The sequence below is a fragment of the Colobus angolensis genome, unplaced genomic scaffold (assembly GCF_000951035.1).
Source record: "Colobus angolensis palliatus isolate OR3802 unplaced genomic scaffold, Cang.pa_1.0 Scaffold29, whole genome shotgun sequence".
NCBI classification, from domain to species: domain Eukaryota; kingdom Metazoa; phylum Chordata; class Mammalia; order Primates; family Cercopithecidae; genus Colobus; species Colobus angolensis.
In genome coordinates this window covers 4,599,127-4,609,182 of record NW_012116154.1, presented here as the reverse complement: position 1 = coordinate 4,609,182, position 10,056 = coordinate 4,599,127, and the positions used below count along the sequence as shown (strand labels likewise).

The 10,056-nt window shown below is 39.0% G+C and overlaps 1 protein-coding gene across 3 annotated transcripts in view; it reads right to left on the bottom strand.

Annotated features, from left to right (window-relative positions):
• Positions 1 to 2,523: 2,523 nt before the first annotated feature.
• TLR10 (toll-like receptor 10) overlaps positions 2,524 to 10,056 on the bottom strand; it is a 10,613-nt gene continuing 3,080 nt past the window's right edge. The window contains exons 1-2 of one of the 3 annotated variants that reach the window (XM_011949122.1): positions 5,676 to 6,098; positions 2,524 to 5,555 (exon numbers count right to left, since the gene is read on the bottom strand). In XM_011949122.1, coding sequence (XP_011804512.1) covers positions 3,058 to 5,493 — 2,436 coding nt within the window. In that variant the 5' untranslated portion in view covers positions 5,494 to 5,555; positions 5,676 to 6,098 and the 3' untranslated portion in view covers positions 2,524 to 3,057. Of the gene's footprint in view, positions 5,556 to 5,675; positions 6,099 to 10,056 lie in introns of those variants that run through there. The other 2 variants (XM_011949123.1, XM_011949121.1) reach the window with 2 other exon arrangements.

Here is a 10,056-nt window from a genome sequence, read left to right as displayed (position 1 = left end):
GTTCCAAATTAATTAAATGCAAATTAATTAATTAAAGCTGAATTAATTAAGCAAAGGTGAATTCATTAAATAATTAAAGGTGAATTCATTAACTAATTAAAGGTGAAAGTCTCATTTTGAATAATTTACTCAAGATTTACAAACCCTCAAGCAGAATCGGTCTCACTCCTCTAGAAGCCAAGAATCACATTTACATCAGTGTCCCGCCCAGGAAAGGCACTTTCCCCATGCTTTGTCCCCGCTCCACTGTAGTTTCCTTGGGTTTCCCCTTCTGCCAGACAGACCATGGGCTCACCAGGGAAGAGAGAGATGCTCAGCCCCCAGGCTGCTGGACTCTAGCTCCTCAACTCCAGCTACTAGCCAAATGGTAGCATGGCCTGGCTTCTAGATCAACACCCAGTGCCCTCCCTGTACTCTCGGGTTGGCCTTCTTGAGTATAAATTTTAAAATAATCACTAGCATGAGGAACTCATAAGATCACAAACTATAAGAAAATGAATTAGATGCAGAATCCAGTTTTAACTTGTTTAGGGGATTAGTCTTAGTAGATGGTGTGATGGCTAATATTGACTGTCGACTTGATTGGATTGAAGGATGCAAAGTATTGTTCCTGGGTGTGTCTGTGAGGGTGTTGTCAAAAGGGATTAACATTTGAGTCAGTGGAATGGGAAAGGGAGACCCACCCTTAATCTGGGAGGGCACCATCTAGTCAGTTGCCCGCATACCTAGAATAAAAGGAGGCAGAAGAACATGACAAAACTAGACTGGGCTAGCCTCCCAGCCTACATCTTTCTCCTGTGCTGGATGCTTCCCGCTCTCAAACATCACACTCCAAGTTCTTCAGCTTTTGGACTCAGACTGGCTTCCTTGCTCCTCAGCTTGCAGATGGTCTATTGTGGGACCTTGTAATTGTGTGGGTAAATATTCCTTAATAAACTCCCATATATGTTGCATATTGTGTGAGTAAATACTCCTTAATAAATTCATATATATATATGAGCTTACATATCCTTATAAACTTATATATATGTATATATATGTGTGTGTATATATATCCTATTAGTTCTGCCCCTCTAGAGAACCCTGACTAATACAGATAAAATGAGATTTTTAAAAGTAGATGCTTTTCTAGATCAAGAGCAACCAAATTTTGGCAATTCCACATGACTTGAGCTCTACTTAGGAATCCTTCAATTCTGGATCCTCTGTCTTCTTACCTGAGTTTAACCTATTCCTGCTCTTCCTGAGCTTCTCAGAATATGCCTTCAGATTCCGCCATCTATCCTTAAGCCAATTGAGTTCCCACTAAGCTCCTCTAGCCAACCCAACATCCATTCCATAAACATTCATTGAGCACCAGTTCTGAACCAGGGAATGCTGCAGACACAAGGGCAGATGTAAGTCTGTCTTAACCTTTGAGGAGTTCATAGTCTAGTGAGAAACGGAAACTTTAAAAATGTACATAATTAGGCTAATGATAGAAATATGTCCAAAGTGTGGAAGAGAATCAAGAAGCATCATGCTTATGGGAAAGAGTAAGGAAGATTTCAAAGAAGAGTCGATATGTGGATTGTGTCCTGAGAGAACTATAAGATTTCCTGAACAAACCCAAATAGGGAAGGCATTACAGCAGGCGCGATGTGAAACCTGGGCTCTGGAGCCATGAAAGAACACTGAAAGTTCTGGGGAAGGGCCAGTAGCTCCATAGGGCCCAATGATAGGATGCAAGGAGGAGCTGGGTGTGGTGGCTCACACCTGTAATCCCAGCACTTTGGGAGTCCAAGACAGGAGGATCATTTGAGGCCAGAATTTCAATACTGCAGTGAGCTATGATCACACCACTGCATTCCAGCCTGGGTGACAGAGCAAGAGCTAGTCTCTAACAATTAAAAATAAAGAAGATGCAAGGAGATAAAAGGAGATTGGTGTCAGATCTTAAAGGAGTATGACGTTCTCTCCCTGAATCATGTGTTTAAGCCACAGAATTTTTTTCTAACCAGAAAAGTGACATGGTATTTATTTTTGAAATATAAATTTGCAAAATTATAATTTTTTATATTTTATACTTTTCTTCCTGTGACCTGTGAGACCAGAATGAAGAATCAAGCCAAATGAGTAGGATCCGTAGGCTTTAAAAACTATCTTTATTGTTTTTTTCTACTTATAAAAGAAATACAGATTCATTCTAAGTAATTCAAACATTATAGAAATATACAACATAGAAATCAAATGCTCCCTGTAATCAAACCTCCCAGACCCAAACCACTGTTACTACATCTGGTGTAGATTTCTTTACACTTTTATTTCAATGGCAAAAACCACAATTAGTTTTGCACCAACCTAATAGTTTATAACATACTAATATGTTTTTTCCATATCAGTAAATATAGAGTTACCTCATTCTTTTTAGTGGCATGTAATATTGTATTACATTAATGTACTATAATTTATTGAATTAGACCTAATGTTGTGGACATGAGGATGTTTTCCATTTTTCTTTCTTTCTTTCTTTCTTTCTTTTTTTTTTTTTTGAGATGGAGTCTTGCTCTGTCTCCAGGCTAGAGTGCAGTGGCTCAATCTTGGCTCACTGCAACCTCCACCTCCTGGGTTCAAGCAATTCTCTTGCCTCAGCCTCCCAAGTAACTGGGACTATGGGCGTATGCCACCATGCCCAACTAATTTTTGTATTTTTAGTAGAGACGGGGTTTCACCATGTTGGCCAGGATGGTCTCCATCTCTTGACCTCGTGATCCACCCACCTTGGCCTCCCAAAGTACTGGGATTACAAGCATGAGCCACTGTGCCAGGCCACATTTTTCATGATTATAAACAATCCTGGGATGAACACCTTTTTCCATAAGCCCTTTCCATAAGTTTCTTATAAACTTGTGAAGGTGTTTCTATAGGATACATTCTTAGAAATCCTTCCAGAAACTGATATGAAGGGAATAGCCATTTTTTATTTTAATGAGTATTGCCAAACTGCCATCATTAAGTTACGTCAATTTACATCCCAACAGTGTATGTGGTCCCCAACTTCCCTAGGACTGTGGGATTTTATAGGCAGTCTGTTCTCATCAGAGAGACTGTAGAACCTCGAGACTCTTCATTTAACTCTGTGAATGTCTGCAGTTCATACATTTCTCTGGTAGTTGATACGTTAACATTAATAGCAACTCGAAGGTTTGCCCAGAAAAGCCCACATTTACGCCTATCCTTGGGCCATTCCAAGTATGCTTTTTCTTCCAGGAGAGTTTTCAGTTTATGACATCTTGTGGGAATGCAGTAGAATGGAATGGGTTCCAGTAAGATAAGAATTATATGATCAGAATTTTCATGGAAGAGATTGTGGTGGGCAAAGTAGAATTCATAATGGCACCACTCATTCTGGACAAAGTTGGGAGACAAAACAAAGATGGACTTATAGCTTTTCTCAATGAAGCTTACAATATTTTCACTAATGCTCTTTCCAGGGTCAAAGTATCTTTCATAAAGGCAAATCAAGATAGAACCATCTTCTTTCTCCAGATTGGGGATCAATTCATTCTTCACCCACAGAGAATCATGTTCACTGTATGAAATAAATGCGTGGAATCGGACATTTCTCTTGAGTTGTTCTTGAGTTGTCTTCCTAACCCTGTGCCATGTTTGTGTGCATTGACCTAGCATCCTGAAATACCAGGGCAGATCAAAGTGGAGACAGCAGAAGGCCACAGCCAACCCCACAACTAGCACGATAACCACAATGGTGACAATCAACAGAGCTGTGTTGCAAGATACTTCAGGGAGATGAACGTCTTTTAACCGAGTGCCCCTTAGATTTAAAGGGTATTCACAGGTGTATGAATCTGACCATCCAACCATCATGACCTCTGAATATGTTTCAAGCTGAATGAAATTTTTTAATTCACAGGTACACCGGAATGGATTTCTTCCCGCATTTAGAGTCTTAACTTCCTGGCAGCTCTGAACAAAATCCAGAGATGGGCTGAGAATTAAGTTCATTTCAACGTTCAGAATTGAAAGTCTACTGAAATGACTACACCCAGGGAGATCAGTTAGGAAATTAAAAGCAATATTTAGCTCTCGTAAGGCCATCAGATGAATAGTCTCTTTAGGTACAGTTTGGATTTGGTTATTATTTAGGTCAAGTATTTGAATACCTTTGGGCAAGCACCTGAAGACAGAATCAGACAATTTATTGTATGACAGATTCATGTTGACCACAGTTTCTGGCCATGAGCAATTTTCATCATTTTTATGTTGTAATAGATTTTGACTCAGATCCAAGTGTTCCAAGGGTGTGTTGTTAGCAAAGCAACTCACTAAAGAAAGTGTCTCCAGTTTATTGCTATTCAAAATGAGAGTTTTCAAGTGAGGCAGTTGGATAGTTCTTTTAAACAACTCGTCTGTTAAGATATTACTTGCAAAATTTAAATATTGGAATTTTGTAGGATAATTAGGGAAAAGCATGTGTGGCATTTGTGCATTTGATATTGTCAGGTTTTCTATGTCCATTTTGGTCAAAAGCAAATAGGTTTTATCCTGTTGAATGTAAAACACTCTGAAATGTACATGCTCCAATTTTATAGTTCTCATTACAGTATTTGAGTAGTCAAATGAATTGTGGTCAAGATAAGCCTTACCACCAAAAGTCACATTTTGGATCTGAAAGTGTTCCACTGATGTATGCCAAACAAATTGTAAGATATGGAAAAGGTCGTCCCAGAGTAAATCAACTTTATTAAGTAATAGAACTGATGTCTTAGCATTTTCTAAACTAAGATTTCGTTGCATTTCATAACTTACAAATTGGCTTTTGCCATCTATATTTGTCATTTCTAATATTTTTGAAGTCTTGATTCCATCACGCAAAAGAACCCAGAAATTTGTGTCCATTGGTAAAACAATGTGCAGTTTTGTCGTGTTTAAGATGGGCAGGCTACCTTCTTCATAATAAGAAAGAGTTCTGAATCCTAAAAAGACAGTATTTAGATGCAGATGAGCAATTTTCTGGAAATCTGATTTTTGTATTTTTGCCCCACTCAAACCAAGGATTTCCAGGTGTGACATGTTGCCAGCTTCCTCACAGATAGGCATGGTATCAAAGTCATTAAAAGAAAGATCTAAATACCTGAGACCTGCCAGTAAATACCAAGTTACACTCTTCAGTCTGTTATTAGACAAATCTAAATATCTTAACTCCTTGTTGAATTCAAAGGTTTTGAGATTCAGCTGTTGAATTCTGTTATGGCATAGAATCAAAACTTTCAGTTTGGAGACAGAATGAAAATCTGAACTCTGGAGTTGAAAAAGGAGGTTATAGGATAAATCCAGCGTGGTTGTGGCTGGGGTCAAGTCTGCGGGAACCTTTCTTAGAGACATGTTGGAGCAGTTGGTCATCAGTTCCCTTTCTTCTGGCAGCTCTGGAGCCTCGCCCTCTACTGTCATAACAATACTACAAAATATGTAAATGTTTCTGATGAGTCTCATTGTATTTCCAAAGATTTTACCACTGATTTCCTCATATGAATGATGAAGATGAGCTCAAAACCCTAAAAAGACAGTATATAATGTTAGATTTTTATTTGGTTAAATACTGTAGGACTTTTATTTGTGAAAAAAAATGCCAACATTTGACTATATTCATCAAGAGGTTGGAATAGGGTCCCAACCTGTATGTTGGGTCTTTGACTTGATCTCAGAGCATTGGCTGAGAAGTCTCCAAGCTGGCTACTGTGCCATATCTCCGTTGTTGAGGCAAGTCAGGATTCTCAGAGAGGAGAAGCGTAATGGCCCTTCAGTTTAAGAACCGCATTGTCAGGTCAGACTCAACACCCTCTCTCACATCTCCTTTTGATAGCCTGAAGATTTTAAGAAAAGTGAAAGTAATTTGTTTTATTACCAGACACTGTGAACCTTTGACTTGATATCAAGGAGTTACCCCTCAATTTTTGTATTTGTGGATATAGAAAGTCCCTGGAGCTAATATTGGACTTTCAACACTTACCTATACAGATGGAAGTTTCAAAACAGGAAACAAATAGAATGATTCCTGTCCTTCTGCCTCTATATGTCTTCAGGTTAGTGGCAAAAGCAATCTGGATCACTGCCAAATAATAGTATTAATGTTGCAAAACAATTTCCAGGTGTGACATGTTGCCGGCTTCCTCACAGATGGGCATGGTGTCAAAGTCATTAAAAGAAAGATCTAAATGTCTGAGACCTGCCAGTGAATACCAAGCTACAATCTTCAGTCTGTTATTAGACAACTATAAATGCCTTAACTTCTTGTCGAATTCAAAGGTCTTGATATTCATCTGTTGAATTCTGCTATGGCATAGAATCAAAACTTCCGGGTTAGATTTCAATGTGTCAAGATACATACTAATTGCTTCGTGTATATTATTTATTTATCACCATACTCAGTGAGGGAAGTACTATTACTCCCACTTGATAGATAAGGAAACTGAAGGACATAGAATTCTGAGGACTTTGGGAGACATGTTAAGCTTCACGTGGTTTGATTAGACATAGAACAGAGGTAGTTGGAGTACTAAGATTTTTACAATATTCATTAATCAAGATATTTATTAAGTACCTATTCTGCCTTTTCTAGGCACTGGGGAAGTAGCAGTGAAAAGAACAGGTTTCTGTTTTCACACAGCTTACATTCTAGAGAAAGGGTAAGAAAAGAGAGACTGCAAACAACACAATACGTTTATATGTTATGACTCACAATTCCACATGCCTGGGGAGGCCTTACAATCAGGGTGGAAGGCAAATGAGGAGTAAACTCTTGTCTTATGTGGCAGCAGGCAACAGAGCGTGTGCAGGGAAACTCCCCTTTATAAAACCACGAGATCTCGTGAGACTTATTCACCATCATGAGAGCATGGGAAAGACCTGCCCCTATGATTCAATTACTTCCCACCAGGTCCCTCCCACAACATGTAGGAATCATGGGAGCTACAGTTCAAGATGAGATTTGGGTGGGGACCAATATCAGGCAGTGATATTGACTTGAAGGAAAAATAACTACGATAAGGGAAACAGAAAGAGACTGGGGAGTGATTTTTTTTGTATAGAATGATCAAAAAAGGCCTCCCTGATAGTGACATTCATACAGAGATCTAAAGCGGGTGAAGAAGCAAGCCACTTGTTGTCTAGGGAAAGAGTATTTTGGAGAGAGAGAGAACAGCAAGTACAAATTTAAAGATCCTGATGTGCTTGGAAAATGTGAGGAAGGCCTGGAATGCAGTTAGGGGAGGAAATCAGAGAGAAGGTCAGATCTTGTAAGAACTTGGCAATTTTCCTCTGACTGAAATAAGAAACCAGCAGAAGATTTAGAGTCCAGGAGCGGCAGGTTCTGGCATACATTTTAAAGATTCCTCTGTTTGAGGCAACCTACAGAATGGGAGAAAATTTGTGCAATCTATCCATGTGACAAACGGCTAATACCCAGAATCTACAAAGAACTTTAAAAAATTTACAAGAAAAAACAACCCCATCAAAAAGTGGGTGAAGGATATGAACAGACACTTCTCAAAAGACGACATTTATGTAGCCAACAAACATATGAAAAAAAGCTCATAATCACTGGTCATTAGAGAAATACAAATCAAAACCACAATGAGATACCATCTCATGCCTGTTAGAATGGTGATCATTAAAAAGTCAGGAGACAACAGATGCTGGAGAGGATGTGGAGAAATAGGAACACTTTTACACTGTTGGTGGGAATGTAAATGAGTTCAACCATTGTGGAAGACAGTGTGGCAATTCCTCAAGGATCTAGAACTAGAAATACCATTTGACCCAGCAATCCCATTACTGGGTATACACCCAAAGGATTATAAATCATTCTACAATAAAGACACATGCACACACATGTTTATTGCAGCACTATTCACAACAGCAAATACTTGGAACCATCCCAAATGCCCATCAATGATAGACTGGATAAAGAAAATACGGCACATATACACCATGGAATACTACACAGCCATAAAAAAGAATGAGTTCATGTCCTTTGCAGGGACATGGATGAATGTAGAAACCATCATTCTCAGCAAACTATCACAAGAACAGAAAACCAAATACCACATGTTCTCTCTCATAACTAGGAGTTGAACAATGAGAACACATTGACACGGGGAGGGGAACATCACACACTGGGGCCTGTCAGGGGATGGGGGCGTAGGGGAAGGAATAGCATTAGGAGAAATACCTAATGTAGATGACAGTTTGATGGGTGCAGCAAACCGCCATGGCATGTGTATACCTATGTAGCAAACCTGCACATTCTGCACATGTACCCCAGAACTTAAAGTATAATGAATAAATAAATAAATAAAAAGATTCCTCTGTTTGTTGGGTGGAAATGACTGGGAGCCACAAGGCTGGCAGGGAAGACTCCGTGGGACACTATAGAGTAACTTGTGCCAGAGAGAATGTATCAGTGCAAGTGGAGAGAAGTGGTTAGATTCTAATCTCAAATTAGTAAACAATGTAACTACACATGTCCCCACCCCAGGCACTCTGAAGGTACCAAGGGCAGGTGATAAGTTAGTGTTGGAGTTTTTCTGCTTCCATTTGTATGTATCTGTTACACGCTGACCCTCAGCCTCCCTCAGACAGGCCACTCCCATAGACAAGCAGAGGGAGCAAAAGACATGCTCAACAGAAAGAAGATGGGGTAGAGAGACTTCTCTGTGTGTGTCATGCTCCCATCATTCTGAGAGGCTGGACGGGAGGTGGGGGAGGCAGTGGGCACACCCACCCACAGGAATGCACACAAACATGGCGAGATAACAAAGGTGGGGCAGAACCAAAACATACGGCCACTTAGAATGTTACCTCTCTCTCATCTGTATTTCTCTTCTCTAGAACCTTCCCAAGTCTGGTGTTTTCTTGAAGTAAAGAAATTCCAGAAAACCTCTGGAGAGCAGGGAGTGGGAGGGCCACTCCCAAGTTTTCCATTAGCGGCTGATACTAGTAAAGGAAAGAGAGCATCTTATCGCTAATCTTGGGAACACATATGATCATAGTTTCTTTGTGTGAACTCCCTTACATCATAAATTTGGAGAATTCTTTTGTAAAAATATTAATTATCCACATTGATCACATAATTTTTATATTTTGCAAACTCTGCTGGTAAGTGTTCTCAAACATCTTGGAGAAAAAGCAACAATTTTGGTAAGGTCACCACATTTAGATGATTTCTCAAAACATCAACTTTTAAAAACGTGGTCAAATGACTTAGATGCCTCTGGCCATATTTTTCTTTGCTGACATTTCAGTGACTCCCTAGAGTGTAATATATACTAAAATATTATACTGCATTAATATGTAAACATAACACAGTATAATTATCAGAAAAAAACAGGTGAATATTCTATTTAATTAACTTAGTTCCTGCTGGATTTTTTAACTGTTATATATTTAAGAGTAAGTTTTCTACATCTACTTTTAAATATTTCTAACAGAAAATCAGTTTATAACTGTGGCCTGGAAGTGTAACTACTACTCAAATTATTGTGTTCATAGTATCTAATGTATAATGATAAACTTTATATTTTCTTTCAGTTTTCTTAAAACTATACATTAAATTTCAGAATATCTTGATTTCCATGCCACTAGAAGCAGAAAATAATTTCCCATGAATTCATGATCTCTTCGGAATGACCTCTTAGTAAATAAACTTTCGTTCATTTGTTTATCAACTGTCCCCTCTCCATTCATTCCCATGATAGCTGTCTGTCTTGTTCACTTCTGTATCCTCAGCACATAGAATAGTGCTTGACACGTGGTGCCAGCTCATTAACTACTTGTTGAATGCACATATGAATGAATGAATCCTTGTATGTATGAATTTCAACATTTTAATCCTTAGCACAACATGATGCATAGTATGCTCTCATAAATGTGTGTTGAATGAATGAATTTACGTTGTGAATTCCTGATACAGTGCAGGGCGTGATGGTTAAAGAATGAGTTTGGTGGGCCGGGCGCAGTGGCTCAGGCATGTAATCCCAGCACTTTGAGAGGCCAAGG